The sequence below is a fragment of the Lathyrus oleraceus genome, chromosome 2 (assembly GCF_024323335.1).
Source record: "Lathyrus oleraceus cultivar Zhongwan6 chromosome 2, CAAS_Psat_ZW6_1.0, whole genome shotgun sequence".
Taxonomy (NCBI): domain Eukaryota; kingdom Viridiplantae; phylum Streptophyta; class Magnoliopsida; order Fabales; family Fabaceae; genus Lathyrus; species Lathyrus oleraceus.
In genome coordinates this window covers 451140615-451159973 of record NC_066580.1, presented here as the reverse complement: position 1 = coordinate 451159973, position 19359 = coordinate 451140615, and the positions used below count along the sequence as shown (strand labels likewise).

The following is a 19359-nucleotide window of genomic DNA, read 5'->3' as shown; positions in this document are numbered from 1 at the left end:
TATCTTTATCTTTAAAGATATTGTCTATCATATCTTATATATATATATATATATATATATATATATATATATATATATATATATATATATATATATATATATATATTAATTTACATGTATATAACTATTTATTTACACGTATATAAATTAATTTTTTTTCCAAAAATTTATAAATAATATTAATTATTTATTTCTTAAATTAATATATATATAAATTTATATATATATATATATATATATATATATATATATATCTTGTAAATAATTTTATTTATATATATGTATTAATATAAATTAATATAATTTATAATAAATATAAATTAATAAATTAAAAAAAATTATAAAAAAAAAAAAAAAGAATTTGAGTGTAGGCGCCACTCCTAGTGGCGACTTGCCCTACTCTTAAGGGTAGGCGCCAACTAGGGTGGCATCCAAGTACAAAATAGGGTAAAAAATGCCCATTTTTGTAATTTTTTTGAAAAAATGTGTATTTTTGAAATTTTTTTTAAAAATCTGAATATTTAAAAAAAAAATCGAGGTTTTTATTTTCTATTTCTCTTCGGCTTTTGTTTATATTCGGTTTCATTATTTTCTTAGAAAATTTTGTATTTGGGTTGTATCATATTCTTTTATTCATTTTTATTTTACTTCTTTGTCAAATAAAAAAATTGTTCACAAAATTAAGATCCAAGATCCTCAATCACTAATTTGGAAACACCTTGTTTAAAATCAACATCGATTACACCATAATTGATATCAAATAATGAAAAGGAAATAATATCTTAAAAAGAAAAAAAAATCACATCAGATTGACCGATCCATAGACTCTTTTTTATCTTAATATTACTAGAAGTTCCTTTTGTAATATTGTGTACTAATATAGCACAAAAAAACAACAATGAAAAAATATCTTAGAAGAATCCTTTAGAAAGAAATTCAAAAATTCAAGCATGCACCATTGTGTCTTCCCATATCAGAATGCAATGCAACTGCATGAAGAAAAAAGACGCTTGATCTTACTTTTCTTTTTGGACTTCTTTTCTATTGAGTTAGATAATGATGTCATTGTTCCACTATGAGATTCATCATCAGTTTCTCCATTAGGTTTTATAGTCTCGTTCTCAAGTTTGAGAATGTTTTCACTCTCCTTATCAGATTCAAAGCTGGATAGAGTATATTTTCCCCTTGATATTTCTTCCTCGCTTTCGCTATCAACTTCTTCAACAACTTTTATGTTGGAAAGTTCATTAATCTTTTTGGTGTGTATATTATGCAGAATCCTTATGAGTGTTTCAGTGATTTCTTTGAATTCTGGTCTAAGTTTTGGGTCTTCCATCCAACATGTTTGAAGCAAGAGAGTTATATCTTCTGGAAAATCATCCAAACATGGTCTCATATTCTGCAACCATGATCAACAACAATATGCATTAAGGTCACACAACATATATGAAAAACATTACATCAATGAAGTGAAGATAAAGAAATATATTTTGAGATATATATTAAAATATGTTAAAAGAAACATTGAAGGAAGTAATGAATTACATACTTTTAATGTATCATATGCAGCCATTAAATCAAATCTATCTTTAAATGGAACTTGATTTTTGATCATAGACCAAAGAACCATTGCAAAACTGAACACATCTACTTTGTGATCATAGCTTTTCTTTGCTCCTTTTGGAAGTGGATCTTTGCTTAAAATCTGTATAATTCATTCAAATATAAGAAATATATATTCATTAAGCGTGTGTATATATATATATATATATATATATATATATATATATATATATATATATATATATATATATATATAACATGCATGATAATTTTAATCACAGAAACTAATGAATATATACATATATACCTCAGGAGCCATATATCTGTAAGTACCAGCTTCACAAGTCATCTCATCACATATATTATCTCTAGCTATCCCAAAATCAGCAAGTTTAATATTATTCTTGTCTTTTGTAAGCAATAAATTACCTACAGATAAAAAAAACATAATTAAATATAAAATATCAATTGGAGAAAATATATAAAATTAAATTACCAGGTTTGAGATCACGGTGAATGATGCCATTTGAATGCAAATACTCCATAGCTTGTGAAATATCAAGAGCATAACTCAAACATTGTTCCAATGAAAAAGTTATTGGATACATATTGTTCATGGTTTTCTGAAGTGAACCACCTTCTAGTAGTTCTATGATTATCATCATGGATGGTTTTACGGAAGCTCCAATAAACTACAAAATAAAATTTAAAATTTTAATTATCTAGCTAACTTTGAAAATTTAGACAAGGAAATATTTTGATTAATTTAAAATTATATATATATTATTATCTAGTAATATCGGAATACCTTGACAACATTTGTATGTTGAATCTTAGATAAAACCTTTACCTCCCTTTCAAATTTGGCTTTACATTTTTTATGTATAGCCTTAATGGCTATAGGGCGATCTTCATACCTAAAATTATTTAAGAACCTTTATGTTTCAATATAAATATTTGTGATTTCAAAAAATAATAATAGAAGTAATGGTACTAACCATCCTTTGAATACAAGAGAGTACGACCCTTTGCCGATCCTGTCACCAATGACTATCTTATCATAATCCACAAGCAAACTAGGATCAATATCAAACACAATACCATCATTAGTATCAGAATCTGCATTGTCACTTATCATGTTTTCGACATTCTGTGACGAAAAAGCGAGTGACAATTTATAAAGGAGCATGGTGCTTGAGCCTGATAATGCCATTTGCTGAATTATTACAGAATAGCAAATGTATCAATAGGCTTGATAACTCGTAGCATTTAAAATTAAATGTACACACACAAAAATCTAAAGTTAAAAGTGTGTAGCTTAATTGGAAATCAAATTATTTGTTTAAATGTGTTCATATGAAAATAACATTTAATGTTAAATTTTTTATTCAAATCATTATTTGGTCTTTAAACAAAGTGGAAATGAACAATGTTTTAAAAACTGAATCGAACCGGTCGGTTCAACCAGTTGAACCGGTCGGTTCAACCAGTTGAACCGAGAATCGGAGTTGAATCTGATTCGGTCAATTTTTTAAAATCGTTAGTGAGTCAAAATTGAAGTAAAACTGAAAACATCGAATAGAACCATCCAAAATTGTTCGAACCAAAGAATCTAAATCGATTTTATATAATCATCCGATTAAAAAAATGCATTAAATTGATCATTTATTTTTAATTTTTTATGAAAACTTTAATATATTAATATCAAATTTTAAAACATTCCCTATTTAAAAAAAAGTACCTTCTTTTTCTAGAAACAATACAACTTTTAAGTTCTATAACTTTTAGATATTCTTAATATTATGTTCTATTATTTAAATTTTATTTTGAAATGGTTTAATTTATTTTATTATAATTTTTTAATTTGTTCAAATTATTTTTAAATGAAGGTTGATATTAAATGCACGATTTTTTTATAAGCAATTAGATTAAAAGCGCAGAAGGGGTGTAACCCGAGGATACAAAAACACAACAAAAGAACACAAAAAAACGGGAGACCAAACAAAACTAATTCAAACCCAAATTTGGGGTGACACATCACTCCGACTAGAAAATAATACAACCCGGTTTTAGCACCAACATAAACCACTCCCATGACAAATGTTTGATCATACCCAACCCATCAAAATTGACAAACGAAACCACCTCAAAGATAATAGAATTCCGACAAGCCCATATAGTCCAACAAATAGCCAATCCAAAAATCCAACTGATATCCACCTTAAGACAAGAGTTAGCTGAAGCCTCCAAAACTTTGATACGATGAAGTGCAGATAACAAATTAGAAGGTTTCCCAATCCGCGACCAACCAATCATATGAGAGATTCCACCAAACCTCTAAATCTGACAACTACCAATAAGATGATTTGGTTACGCCGAAAGGATCCCACATTCCTTTTGCTGCCCGGCTAACATTTGAGTGCACCAACAACGTGGCTGAATACGAAGCTTGCATATTAGGGATTGAAGAGGCGATTGATTTGAGAATCAAGAACCTTGTTATATATGGAGATTCAGCTCTGGTTGTAAATCAAGTTAACGGAAAATGGTATACGCATCAGTCTCATTTAGTTCCGTACCGGGATTATACTAGGAGATTGTTGACGTTTTTCACCAAGGTGAAGATGCATCATGTGCCCAGAGAAGAGAATCCCTTGGCAGATGCCTTAGCTACTCTGGCTGCCTTGATTAAGGTGCAATGGTGGAATCAGTTCCCCAGTGTTGAGGTTGGACGTCTGGATAGACCGGCTTATGTGTTTGCTGTTGACACAGCGCCTGATGATGAGAAGCCGTGGTATTATGATATCAAGCGCTATTTAGAGGTTCAAGAGTATCCTGAGGGAGCATCTAAGAAGGACCGAAAGACTCTGCGGAGGTTGGCCATGGTGTTCTATTTGAATAAGGATGGGGTTTTGTACAAGAGGAACTTTGATTGGGTCTTGCTCAGATGCGTTGATGATAGAGAAGCAAGCCAATTGATGAAAGAGGTTCACGAGGGATCGTTCGGTACCCATGCCAGTGGGAATGCAATGGTGAAGAAGCTGCTGAGGGCAGGTTATTATTGGATGACAATGGAGGCCCAATGTTTCAATTTCGTGCGGAAGTGTCATAAATGCCAGATTTATGCTGACAAGGTGCACGTGCCTCCAAATCCGTTGAGCTTAATGTCGTCTCCATGGCCGTTAGCTATGTGGGGCATTGATATGATTAGAAAGATTGAGCCTACAGCTTCGAATGGGCACCGGTTCATATTAGTGGCTATCGATTACTTCACCAAGTGGGTGGAAGCAGCCTCTTATACGAACGGGACAAAGCAGGTTGTTGCCAGGTTTCTCAAGAGAGACATCATTTGCAGATATGGGGTTCCCGAGAGGATCATTACTGATAATGGTTCTAATTTGAATAACAAGATGATGGCAGAACTGTGCCGGGAATTCAAGATTGAACATCACAATTCTTCTCCCTATCGTCCGAAGATGAATGGGGCGGTTGAGGCAGCCAATAAGAATATAAAGAAGATTGTGCAGAAAATGGTGGTGACCTATAAAGACTGGCATGAGATGTTGCCGTTTGCATTGCATGGGTATCGAACGTCGGTACGCACATCTACTGGGGCAACGCCTTTCTCACTCGTGTATGGAATGGAAGCGGTGTTACCGGTTGAGGTTCAAATCCCCTCTTTGAGAGTCCTGATGGACGTGAAATTGCAAGAGGCCGAATGGGTGAGGACCCGGTACGAAGAGTTGAGCCTGATTGAGGAAAAGAGGCTGGCAGCCATCTGTCATGGGCAGTTGTACCAGCAACGGATGAAACGTGCTTTTGACAAAAAGGTACGACCTCGGGTATATCACGCAGGTGATATGGTGCTGAAAAGGATCCTTCCTCCTCAGAACGATCGTAGGGGCAAATGGACACCCAATTATGAAGGTCCATTCGTGGTCAAGAAGGTTTTCTCTGGCGGAGCCTTGTTGTTAACGACCATGGATGGTGAAGATTTTCCATCCCCTGTGAATGCGGACGCAGTTAAAAAATACTTCGTATAAAAAGACCCGCTGGACGAAAAGAACAAAATAGTCCAGGCAAAAATGGGCATCCCGGCGAACCAAAAAACAGAAAGAAAGGTTCGGGCAAAAATTAGGGATAAAAATGAAAAATTGTACACCCGGCAAGTCGAAAACCTGAAAAGGTGACTTGGGCAAAAAAGGGTATCCCGGTGGGCTGAAAACCCGAAAGGGCGGTCCAGGCAAAAGAGGGATTGAAACGAACAACTGCGTCTGGCATGATCGTTTGTGCTTTGGTTAAAGCATCATGGATAATACCCGGTAGGGATCAATCGGAAACGTGTTGTTCAGAAGGCAGAAAGCAAGGAGAGTCTGAGGACATATGGGGTGTAACCGAGTTGGAACTCGATGAGATCACGGGTTTCACATTGCCATTAGGATAGATTTTTCCTTTTGTCCGCAATTACCTCTTTTCAGGAATTGCTTCCTTTGTATTGCTCAATTTGAGCCACACTTTTTCAATCAATAAAATGCACATTCAGTCAAATAATTTTGTTTTTGTTTTTCATTACCGCTTTGATTGCAAAAACATCCAATTATTGTGATAAAGAATTTTGCATTTTAAGACATACAGGTCCCTTCCAATGCATGCTTATAAGATTGAAAGCTTGAAATCTTATTCGGAAAGTTGAGTGACCCAAGTGTTGAAATCTTGACACGCCTGGGGCACGGTTTTATCTAACGATCTCTTTTGCAGGTGTTGTTAGATATTTTTCACTCACTTGCAGGTTGTGATGTGGAAGCTTTTGACGAAACAAATTCCCACGGAGTCTAATCAGGGACAAATGAATGGAAGAACAGTGAAGGGACGATGGAAGACGTACGACGATCCTTGAGAATTAATTAAGAAGACTCTTCAAAGTCTGAAGGTTGAAAGGTCTGTATAAATCTCCACGAGTTCGCTCTCCGTCGAGTACGGAGCGGTTGGGAATACAAGGTGATGAAGCAGAAAAGGTCCAGACGAGTCTGGGAGTTCTCAAAATTGGAAAGCAGACATGGGAGTTGGATATGAATACCAAGGTTCGACGAGTCGTCGGGTGTTCAGTACCAGACTGTCCTCCTCCCCAAGAAGAGTCGTGAGGACTAATTCCCCAGCAGATTCAAGGTCTGTGGCTTCCCTAGCAGGGTCAGGATGGTTATCCCCAGCAGGTTTTAGATCAATGCTTCCCCAGTCGCCAGGCCTGAAGGTTGCAATTTCCCCAGCGGAAGTATCTGTGTGCGGTGGTTTCCCTAGCAGAGGCAGGATTTATATCCCCAGCAAGATAGAGACCGTTGTTTCCCCACAGAGTGCATTGGTGGATCTTTCCTCAGCAATGTCCCCAAGCGGACCGGGTGCAAAGGAGGTTGTTCCCCAGCAAGGTTTGCCTTTTTCCCAGCAGCAGTGCTAGTCCCCAGCAAGGTGGAAGTTGGAGTGTTGGCGAGTTCCTCAGCAGAGTGCCTCGAGCTCCCCAGAAGAGTCCCTTGAGGGGGATGCTTTTTTTATGCATACATCATTTAGGAGATCATAGCATATTGCATAATAAATCGCATAGCATTTCCATGATTATGGAGCATTACGCTGAAAAGAATATCATGCATCATTATTGCAAGCATGAGCTAGTCTCAGACCGTGGTTATCGTTTGAGAGGTGGTTGCCTGAGGGTGAAGGTGTTGCTCCGAGGAGTTTGGCACCGTATTTTTATCAACAATGTTCCCCAGTAGTGCGATACTGGAGGAAACTTTTCCGTCGAACAGAGATGGAAATGTTACGCAATCAGCGCGACTCGAGCTGTGGTTACCATCCGAGGATGGGTTTTGCCGGTCAGTGAAGATGTTACTCTGAGGAGTTTAGCATCATGACGTCAGGTCAGCAGTGTTCCCCAGTAGTGCGATACTGGAGGAAACTTTTCCGTCGGGCAGAGATGGAAATGTTACGCGATCAGCGCGACTCGAGCCGTGGTTACCGCTTGAGATTTGGTTTCGTCGGATGGTGAAGATGTTACTCTGAGGAGTTTGGCATCATGATGTCAGATTAGCAAGGTTCCCCAGTAGTACGATACTGGAGGAAATTTTTCCGTCGGACAGAGATGGAAATGAAGATCGCGATCAGCGCGACTCGAGCCGTGGTTACCGCTGGAGATTTGGTTTCGCCGGACGGTGAAGGTGTTACTCTGAGGAGTTCAGCATCGTGATTTTGGAGCAACAGTATTTCCCAGTTATTCCCCGGCAAGCGTCTGCCTGGTTTTGACATATGTGGATGTAATCCTTGCGATACCAGTAAGTGTCGTGTCGATCCTCGTCTGGTCGAGTTTTCTTTGGTGTCAGTAAACATCATTGTTCGATGTCCAGTAAACGTCGAGTTCCCTCCCAGTCATTCAGTAAATGTCTGGTCGAGTTTTCTTTGGTGTCAGTAAACATCATTGTTCGATGTCCAGTAAACGTCGAGTTTCCTCCCAGTCATCAGTATATGTCTGGTCGAGTTTTCTTTGGTGTCAAGTAAACATCATTGTTCGATGTCCAGTAAACGTCGAGTTTCCTCCCGGTCATCAGTATATGTCTGGTCGAGTTTTCTTTGGTGTCAGGTAAACATCATTGTTCGATGTCGGGTAAACGTCGAGTTTCTTCCCAGTCATCAGTCAATGTCTGGTCGAGTGTCTTCTGATATGTCGCCATCGAAGTGGCGTTTTGGTGTTACTTCCGGCGTTGCCAGCAGAATTATCACAAGAAATTGGAGAGTGGGGTCCAAATGGAGAAAGGGAAATGTTGTGGCATTTTCTGGAGAACGGGGTTCACAATGGCGATCACAAGTTATCGTCAGGCGACTGGGGTTCAAATGGAGAATGGGGTTCATTGTTTGGCAAACAAGACTACTATGAAGTTGTCGGGGTTCAAATGCAGTGATCCGGGATCATTTGCGCGAAAGAAAATTTCGGGGTTCAAGAAAACGAAAAAAGAGAAAATTTTCGGGGTTCAAGAAAAGCATTAAAAAGAGGATAATCCCCAGCGGATGTGGTGTTCAGGCCATGGTTATCCCTGCGTTACCATTTATTTTGGTATCCAGGTCGACGTTTCTATTTCGGTGATCAGGCCGACTTGCTCCGTACCAGACGGATTCTGCTTTTAAGATTACTTCTTTGCCGATTCTGACAGGCATTGTTAATTATTTCCCATTAGAGTGCAAATTGTTCGTCTGTTCTTGGTATTCAATCACTCTTCACCCTTATCATCTGAAAGTCGAGGTTGTTCATATCGACAGGTTCACAGTGGATTGAATAGGGGCAGCTGTAACACCTCAAAATTTGCCCTCCTCTCTTGGGACTAGCTTAGCATATTGCATTTCATTTTTAGGTCACTAGACACTGCATCTTTGCATATCATGTGGCAACAAGCAAGTCATCCTCCTAGGTCTTGATCAGAAGATAAAGAGGTTAAGATATTCAAGTTGAGGGTTTCATTGAACTGATCACTAATCATCTGAGGGTTGGTGCTTCAAATTAGGGTTTCTTGATTCATCAAGGGGGTTGAGTTTTATCTTGGTTGAAATGGTACATCATCATCATCATGGTTTTATCATCACCAAGAGATTCATTATGCTTGATTAGATTCCTTGAGATTAGGGTTTTGACCTCTGGTCAACCCTAATCATCTAGATTGTGCCAATCAGGGCTTGTTAAGGAGATGAGGTCTACATTGAGATGGGGGATCATTTTATGGTTATATTGAGCTTATGGAAGTTAGGGTTTCACCATTGAGCCATTGCATCAGGAGTTTGAGGCTCAAGTTCATCAGTGCACAGCCAATTCATCTATCAGTCAACAAAAGTCAACCACAAGTCAACTGATGGATTTGGAGGTGGGAGAGGGTTAGAGACACTTCATTCATGTCTAAACAAGTTTCATTTGACATTTCAAACATCAACAATGAAGAAAATAAAGTCAGATGAAAACTTTCCAAAAATAGAAAGTGACTTGTAATTCAAAATTGCCAAAAATGGAAAGGTTTTCTCCTCAAAGTTACATGTCCAAAAATGCTTCAAATGAAATTTTTCCCAACATGAAAGTTGAAGATCTTTCTCTCACCTTTCCAAAAAGTCCAAGGACATGAATTTCTCATTTGTGGTTGGTAAGTTATGATCAAATCATTGTCCAAAAAAGTTGAATTTCAAAGATGCATAACTTTTGATTCAAATGGCCAAATGGAGTGAGACTTTTTGGAGCAAATTTATTTTGATTCAAGCATTACATTTCATGAATTTTGCTCGCACAAAAAGTCCATTTTTCAAGTGAACCTATTTTGAATTTGGAGGGAAAAAAGGTCATTTTGAAAATTATTCATTGTTTTCACTCAATTCCACTTGCATCAGCTCACAAACATGTTTTTAAACTTGCTCCAAACCAGAAATTTCACTGTTACATTGGTTTTCACATGAGAAGGTGAATTGGCCAAAATGCTAAAATGCACCAAAACTTGATTTCACTTAAACACTCACATTAGCCTAATCATGATTAGTGAACATCATTAACATCACACATATAAACCTAATTCTAACTGTTTTCTAATTAACCATAACAGAATTGTGAATTCTAGATCTAGATCAAAAAAACTCTTCACTTTCTCTCTCACTTTTTCTCCAAAAATCTGCATAAACATAGCATTGTTCTTCATCAATTCATGATCCATGAGCATTGTTGAGGTGATTAGAAGCTAGATCCAAGAACTGTGGAGCTGATTTTGAGACTGTAGCAAGAAGCATCCTCCCATGGCAGTTGAAGAATTCCACATTATTCAACACAATTGAGCTTCGATTCTCCCTTCATTCACTCATATAAACCTTGGAGAGCATCTGTTTTCATGTTACAAAGCCAAAAAACAACAAATCCATCACTGTGCTTCAAGTAAGGTTAGTTTTCGAATGTGATGATTTATGAAATTGATGTATGCTTTAGATAGATCTTTGAGAGTAGGTCATGCTGCAAGTTGAACCATCGAATTTGGTTGAGAAACAAGGAATTTATGTGGATTAGAACTTTGATGCATGATTACGTTTTTTCATCGAATCTCTTTAATTAGGAAGAATTAGGACAAAATAAGTTGAGATTCGTGATGTGCTTGGAAAGACGGTTCTAGTGATATATATTTTGTAGATTTCTGAAACAAAATGTTCTTGAGCTAGGGTTCGTGATGAACATTGGATGAATGTTTGAAAATTTTCTCCAGAACACGTTAGATCCTGCCTGGTCGTGTCCTGCATGCGTTTCCTTGTTTGTGAGCCATGCGTCCAATTAGATCACGCCACATCATTTAGTAAAACGCAGCGCTTCAGCCAAGCGCGCGCTGATTTGAAAGCATACACACTTCGATTCTGGTTTCAGCACATTCTCATTTTGGCTTTGCATTTTTCTTCATGTATGCTACACATATTTCACCATGCCATTTCACATCATTTTTAATTTTTCTCCACACTTAAAAATTCATAACTCCTAAACCATTAATCCAATTGATGTGATATTTTTTGTGCCATGATCCTTGCCATGTCTACTATTTTATGATGATTTTTGCAAAAATTATGCACGTGTGATTTTTTGAATGGCCTAGGGTTTGTTCATGTGTGTTCTTTCATGCACCTTGCTTGATATTTTGATTGTGAAATGATGATGCTTAATCCAAAATTCTTGAAATTTTACATGTGCAAACTAGACACCTTTAGGGATTTTTTGGCTTTGAGTTTATGATTTTATCATTCCTGGTTTGTGAGATATGAGCTGATCAATATTGGTGTGACAATGTGTGTCACACCATTTCTTGTCTAACTTCCTGAATTTCTTTACCATGCCATATGAACTTGAAATGAGCTAAATTTTTGCATGTTGATTCTTATGGATGTTAAGTTTGCTTGTGAATTTTCCTGGAATTTTTGAATGTATTTCCTATTTGTTTGAGATTTTCTCCTCTGTTTGACCAATTGTGAACCTTTTGTGAGTCATGATCTCATATGTTTTGTGAAATTCTTGTGGTTTATTGGATGGACTTGAAATTTGGCATGTGTATTATAGACATCTTGAAGTTTGCCATGGTTTTGGTTTCACTCATTTATCATGTTTGGTTTCTGTTTTATGATTGCTTGAAGTTGATGCATGATTTAATGCCTTGTATGAGCTTGTTTGAGTATGCCTTGCCTTATGGATTTTAATTGACTTGCTTCCCTTTGTCCAAATGGCCTGAAATTTGGTGTGTAGATCATGTTATGAATGCTGTTTGACCATGAAATTTTTGGGGATTTATTGAAATGTTTGTGAGTTGATTTGAGTTGGATCTTTCTGTTTGGTCCTGTGAAGTTCTAAATGGCATGCTTTGTACTTTTTGCTTCATGAAATGATAATGGTTGATGATATGAATGTGAGACCACTTGGATTTGATTCTTATTTGATTGATCTTGATTTTTGATAAGTTTCATGTTCTGTTTTGGTTTATTGCTCCCATTTTGACCCTAGTCTTGTACTAGTGGTTTGTGTTCTCACATTTGAGCTTTGTTTCAGGTCAAAGAGCACAATTGCTTATGCTTGATGATGTGCACTCAATTAGGATTGGTGTATTTCTTGTTTATGACTAACCTTGAGTTTGTTTTGTAGGCATTGAGATTTATGCTTAGGCCTTGTGGCTTGCACCTATGTGCATTGATGCTTGTTATCTGTTTGTGCTGTGGACTTGTAATTTTCTGTTTGACTTTTGTTTGTCTGGTATACTGATTATGTTGGATTGATTTCAGGTACCTTAGTTGCTATAGTTCATTTTGAACTTGCTTGCGCTGTTGCTTGGTTGCTTAACCAATTGAGGTAGAATTTTTTTTCTCCATGTAGTTTGGAAGACCTGGCCTGTTACTTGGCCAGGCACCTGTCTGAAGTCCTCCTTAAGAGGCAATGCTTGTGCTTGTTTATTTTTGTCCCCAAGCAGGAAAAGACCTTTGTTAAGGCAATTGGCAGATACAAGAGATGTGCAATCCATCTCCTACTATTCTTGTTGAGTCATCCCTTTGCTCACACAACTGGTGTTGATGCATTGAGGATAGTAGCCCAAGATCCTTGTACAGTTGTACAGTTGAGTCAGTCATAAGTGTAGAAGGGTTCCCATTTTCTGGACCCACACTTCCTTTGTCTAAAGCTCTCCCTGGCCAGGGATAAGAGCTGTGAGGCACACCCCTCACTTCCTATTTCATCTGCTTCACCCTAACTCTCAATGTTAGGGTTAAGAGCTAACATCACCTGATACAGTTGGCTTGCTTTTGCAGCCTAACCCATGTGTGAGCCCACTTTGTCTATATATAGTGTGTGCTAATTGTGAATGTTTGCTTTGTTTTGATTATGCTTGTATGCTTTGCTTTGCCTGTTTAGGATAGCTTGCAGCCTGTGCAAGTTAGATAGCAACCTTAACTTAGGGATGATATGCATGATAACATCTAGGCTCGAGTCATAGTCTCCCTAGTTGTGTCTCCCTCTGTATCTGGTTAGGCTAGTCTTTCTCCCCTGTTTAGGGGAACTACGTTGCCCTGATCCTCATACCAGATGAGGTACGTAGGCAGGAGGTCGTACGAGATCTCTTCGGGCACCTTTTTTCTCTTTTTTGTGTGTGTTTGCTTGACAGTTGCTAGGCTCGAGTGCCTGACTCCTTAGTAACTTGTTACTTGTTTCTTCTTGTGTGTGTTAGGAGATGGACATAAGCCCAGCCATTGGCAGTCCGTATCCTATTGTTGTGTGCTTGGAGTCCGGTATAAGTCCATCAAGTGGCATCTGGTTTCCAGTGTGGGTTTGTTTGGTTCAGAAGCTGATGTAAGTCCAGCAATTGGCGTTCGGGTTCCATGTTTGCCTCTTTGTGTTTTGTTTTGTTTGGCGTGCGTGAGCCGAACTACGGTAGCTCTGATTCTCGTTCCAAACGAGATACGTAGGCATAGGATGCGATATCCTAGCGAGCCCTCTCCCCTCTTCTCCCACCTGTGTTGTTTGTGTGTGTGATGTTTATTTTAGCAACCTTGTTCTATCCTTCTGAGCGTGGATCTCGTCGAGTACGACGGATGCGTAGGGGTGCTAATACCTTCCCTTCGTATAACCGACTCCCGATCCCATTCTCTTTGGTCGCGAGACCATGTCTTTTCCAGGTTTACTTCGAGCGTTTCCTTTCCCTCTTTTGGGATAAATAACGAACGGTGGCGGCTCTGTGTTGTTTTGTTTTAGCCCGCCGGTTGTTTTTCGCGGATGCGACACATTGGAAATTATATTAAATCATGTATTTAACATAATAAACAGTGAGCGGTATCTAGCAACACATCACTGCTACCCAAGACACGAAAATGTCAAGTGATCTGACAATTCCTTCTGTGATAATACTTATGTGTATAATTACCCTATTTCCCTTATGTCTATATTGAACACAAGGCATAGACCGTGTCATCCTTGTCCAGTTCAATATTGGGCCCATAGACATTTATCCTGTTACGCAGGATGGGCAAATTCCATCTAGGTCACCCATGTCCCTTAGCATGCTTCGTGGAGTACCCATCAACTGTCTTTATGGTTATCCAGTTACGGATAACGTTGGATCAGCAATAAAGCACTCGACTCTACATCTAGGGTCCATAGTGGTTTCAGGTCTAAGAGTGGTATACACCATTATCACCATGAGAATAACTTATGACACTTTGCATAACTTTCTATATAGTATTCTCATAGCGGGTCAATCCGGTATAAATATTACTCCTAATATTCATACCTATGTTTAAGACTTGATAACTCTTTATCCATGATCCATGAGATGTGATCATCAGTCTACAAACATAATAGTCTTAATGCTTTAATGTTATCCCACTTCACACTAAAGCTCGACTACGGATACTTTAAGAATAGTGTCCTTATGTTTAATGTGATCTCATGATTAAGTCATACTTGATACATTAAACAGACTAGCTATTCTAGGGACTTTATTAAACAAACGTAATAAAGACAAAGCCTTTTATTATTAATAAATAATTTGATACAAGTACCAAAAGTATTGGCCTCTAGGGCTTACACCAACAATCTCCCACTAGCACTAGAGCCAATCAGGCATACCCTTAATACCCATAGATCTAGTATGGCCATCATGCTTCTGCTGCGCAAGAGGCTTTGTCAGTGGGTCAGCAATATTGTCAAGTGTAGGTACTCTGCATATTTTCACATCTCCTCTATCTATTATCTCTCGAATGAGATGATAACACCTAAGTATGTGTTTGGATCATTGGTGAGATCTAGGCTCCTTGGCTTGTGCGATAGCACCATTGTTATCACAATAGAGACCAATGGGATCCACAATGCTAGGAACTATGCCAAGTTCACTAATGAACTTTTTGATCCAAACAGCTTCCTTTGCTGCACTTGAGGCAGCAATATACTCGGCCTCGGTTGTAGAATCAGCAACTGTATCTTGCTTTGAACTTTTCCAGCTCACAGCGCCACCGTTTAAACAAAACACATAACCAGATTGCGATCTAAAGTCATCCTTATCTGTCTGGAAGCTAGCATCGGTGTATCCAATTACATACAACTCTTCCTTACCTCCATATATCAAGAATGAGTCCTTAGTCCTTCTTAAATACTTAAGGATATTCTTGACAGCTACCCAGTGAGCATCACCAGGATCAAATTGGTACCTACTCGTTGCACTTAAAGCATACGAGACATCTGGTCGAGTACATAACATGTCATACATGATAGATCCTATTGCAGATGCATATGGAATCTTATTCATGCGATCCCTTTCTTCCTTAGTTAAAGGGGATTGTGTTTTTGATAGACACAGGCCATGTTGCATAGGTATGAATCCTTTCTTGGAATCATGCATATTAAAGCGTCTCAACACTTTGTCTATGTATGTACTCTGACTTAGGCCAAGCAGTTTTTGTGATCTATCTCTATAGATTCTGATTCCTAATATATAGGTTGCTTCACCTAGGTCCTTCATAGAAAAGCATTTCCCCAACCAAGACTTTACTTGTTGTAGGGTAGGGATATCATTTCCAATGAGTAATATGTCATCTACATATAATACCAAGAAAACGATCATGCTCCCACTAACCTTCTTGTAGACACAAGGCTCATCTTCGTTCTTGATGAATCCATATTGTTTTACTGTTTCATCAAAACGAAGATTCCAGCTTCTGGAAGCTTGCTTCAATCCATAGATTGATCTTTGTAACTTACATATCTTTTGGGCTTCCTCTGGTATGTCAAATCCTTCAGGCTGTGTCATGTACACATCCTCAAGAAGATTTCCATTAAGGAAAGCAGTTTTGACATCCATCTGCCATATTTGATAATCATGATATGCAGCGATAGCAAGTAAAATCCGAACAGATTTAAGCATTGCAACTGGTGAAAAGGTTTCATCATAGTCAATCCCATGAATTTGTTTATATCCTTTTGCAACCAGTATTGCCTTATAGGTATGTACCTTACCATCCATGTCAGTCTTCCTTTTAAAGACCCACTTGCATCCTATAGGGTTAACTCCTACAGGAGGCTCTACCAAGGTCCAAACTTGGTTTGTGTACATGGAATCCATTTCAGATTTCATGGCTTCTAGCCACTTCTCAGACTCGGGACCAGTTATGGCCTCTTGGTAGGTCACAGGCTCATCTTGATCCATGAGTAATACATCACCTTGATCAGTTATGAGATATCCATATCTCTCAGGTAGTTGACGTATCCTGCTTGACCTACGCTGGTTTTGTTCTACTTGAGCAGGTTGCTCTTCCACAACTTCTTGTGTTTCCTGCTCTAATTCCTCCATAGGTGTATCTATGCTTTATGGTTCTTGAATTTCTTCAAGCTCTACTTTCCTCCCACTGGTTCCTTTGGAAATAAAATCCTTTTCTAGGAAAACTCCAGTTCGAGCGACAAACACTTTGCCCTCAGAAGGATTGTAGAAGTAATACCCTTTTGTTTCTTTAGGATACCCCACAAATAAGCATTTGTCAGATTTGGGCTCAATCTTAGTTGAAATTTGTCGTTTCACATAAACCTCGCAACCCCAAATCTTCATGTAAGACATATGTGGTTTCTTACCACTCCATATCTCATATGGTGTCTTCTCAACCTTTTTGGATGGAACACGGTTAAGTGTGTAAGCTGCTGTCAATAGTGCATGTCCCCAAAAGGAGTTTGGAAGATCGGCGTGACTCATCATGGATCGGACCATGTCTAACAGGGTTCGATTTCTTCTCTCAGATACACCATTCCATTGGGGTGTTCCAGGAGGAGTGAGTTGGGATAGGATCCCACACTCTTTCAGATGGTCATCAAACTCTAGGCTTAAATACTCACCACCTCGATCTGATCGAAGAGTTTTAATATTCTTACCTAGTAGGTTTTGTACTTCATTCTTGAATTCCTTGAACTTTTCAAAGGACTCTGATTTGTGTTTCATTAAATACACATAACCATATCTACTGAAATCATCAGTGAATGTGATGAAGTATTGAAAACCTCCTCTGGCTGGTATGTTCAGTGGTCCACATACATCAGTATGTATTAGGCCCAAAAGATCATTCGCTCTTTCACCTTTTCCTGTGAATGGAGACTTTGTCATCTTTCCAATTAAACAAGATCTGCATGTCTCATATGATTCATAATCAAAAGAGTCCAAGAGTCCATCTTTATGGAGTTTGGAAATGCGTTTCTCATTTATGTGGCCTAATCGACAATGCCAAAGGTAAGTTGGATTTAACTCGTTAGGTTTCATCCTTTTAGTATTAATGTTATATATAGGCATTTCGAGATCAAGGACATACAGTCCATTGCTCATTTGTGCAGTAGCATAGAATATATCATTCAAATAAATTGAGCAACAATTGTTCTTTATTATAAATGAAAAACCAAACTTGTCCAAACAAGAAATGGAAATAATATTCCTGCTAATTGCAGGTACATAATAACAGTTCTCTAACTGAATTATTAAACCACTAGGTAAAGTTAATACATAAGTTCCTACGGCTAAAGCAGCAACCTTTGCTCCATTGCCAACTCGTAGGTCAACTTCACCTTTTTCCAAATCTCTACTTCTTTTTAGCCCCTGCACATTTGTACAAATGTGAGAACCACATCCAGTATCTAATACCCATGATGCAGAAGTAGATAAATTTATTTCAATAACAAAAATACCTGAAGTTGAAGTCTCTACTCCATTCTTCGTATCTTCCAGGTACTTTGGGCAGTTTCTCTTCCAGTGTCCGGTCTTACCGCAATGGAAGCAGGTGCCTGCCTTTGCTATGCCTCCTCTAGGCTTCAAAGCAGCAACAGTGGGTCTGGGTTTGGCAACTTCCTTGCCTTTCCCTTTATCACCCTGCTTGGTGGGCCTTTTGTTCTGTCTCTTTCCATTTCCGATCATCAGAATGGACTTCCCTTTTGTCTTCAGATTCTACTCAGCTGTTCTCAACATGCCTAGCAGTTCAGGAAGAGATTTATCCATATCATTCATATTGAAATTTAGGACAAATTGACTGAATCTGTCTGGCAACGATTGCAAGATCAAATCAGTCGCAAGTTCCTTTCCGAGGGGAAAACCCAACCTTTCAAGGTTTTCCACATACCCAATCATCTTGAGCACGTGGGGACTTACAGGGGCTCCCTCAGGTAACTTACTTTAAAAAAGGGCTTTTGAAACTTCAAACCTCTCATGCCTTGCTTGCTCTTGATAGAGCAACTTCAGGTGTTCGATCATATCGAACGCTGACATGTTCTCATGTTGCTTTTGCAATTCTGAGTTCATGGTAGCTAGCATGAGACAAGCAGTTTCATTGGCATCATCGACATGCTTCTTATAAGCATCTCTTTCTGCCTTAGGTGCAGAACTAGGAGGTTCCTCTTCAGGAACAGGAGTCTCCAAGACATACAGCTTTTTATCATGTTTGAGGACAATCCTCAGGTTTCGGTGTCAATCCAGGAAATTTGTCCCAGACAATTTTTCCTTGTCAAGGATTGATCGCAAGATGTTGTTAGAGGTGTTTGTTGTCATGGTAATCTACATAAGAATTAATGAAAATATAAGTATCATTGACATATTTAATTAGGCCTTTAATTAAATATGCTCCCACTATTTTACTCAAAACAAATGACCCTCATCATTTGATTCGGAAAATCCCGTTGGAAGATTTTCTAGTGGGTCGAGATCCATATTTCACTTCGTTCTAAGTCCGCGTAGGCGGATTACACAAAACTAGGTTATTTAGGTAGGAACTCCTTCCAATTGTATCTCATACAACTCTCGAAAATTTCAGTTGGGTGAATAACTCCTTATTCCAATCCATCATATGGATCATTCCCAACTCTTGCTTCTAAACATATATAATCTTATTATATATTTATTTAGTTAAGTTTGACCCATTGTTTTAGCAATTGGATATTACAATTATCCCATCACACCTTACTAATATAGAACATGCACCTCGCGTAGGCGAAACCTACATTATCCGATACTAGTCTTGATGAGTGCTAAAACTTGGAAAGCATAAACTTAATATTTAATTTGAGGGAATTGTAATTGTCATGATCTCACCGGCTTATTTATCATATAAATCGTCTCTCACATGCATCAACATATATTCACATGCATCAACATACATACACATGCATCAACATACATAATGAAACAGTTATGGCACCTAGCGCAATTATTCTCCCAAGCCAATGAGAGAACCTAAGTTAACCTAATAACGATCTAAGCTTCTCCAAGC

The 19359-nt window shown here is 38.2% G+C and overlaps 1 protein-coding gene across 1 annotated transcript; it reads right to left on the bottom strand.

Moving 5' to 3' along the window:
• Positions 1–973: 973 nt before the first annotated feature.
• On the bottom strand, positions 974–3879 carry LOC127123677 (serine/threonine/tyrosine-protein kinase HT1). Its single transcript, XM_051053878.1, has 7 exons — positions 3678–3879; positions 2562–2763; positions 2372–2480; positions 2060–2255; positions 1871–1992; positions 1550–1705; positions 974–1399 (listed from the first exon to the last, which is right to left on the bottom strand). Exons 1-7 carry the CDS (start codon positions 3877–3879, stop codon positions 974–976), a joined length of 1413 nt encoding a protein of 470 aa, XP_050909835.1.
• Between the last annotated feature and the right edge of the window lie 15480 nt (positions 3880–19359).

Coding starts and splice junctions, on each gene's coding strand:
- LOC127123677 (XM_051053878.1), bottom strand. CDS start 3,879: ATGATTGGTTGGTCGCGGATTGGGAAACCTTCTAATTTGTTATCTGCA. Junction 2,764..3,677: donor TGTCAATTTTGATGGGTTGG/GTATGATCAAAC, acceptor TGGCATTATCAG/GCTCAAGCACCATGCTCCTT. Junction 2,481..2,561: donor TCTCTTGTATTCAAAGGATG/GTTAGTACCATT, acceptor AAATAATTTTAG/GTATGAAGATCGCCCTATAG.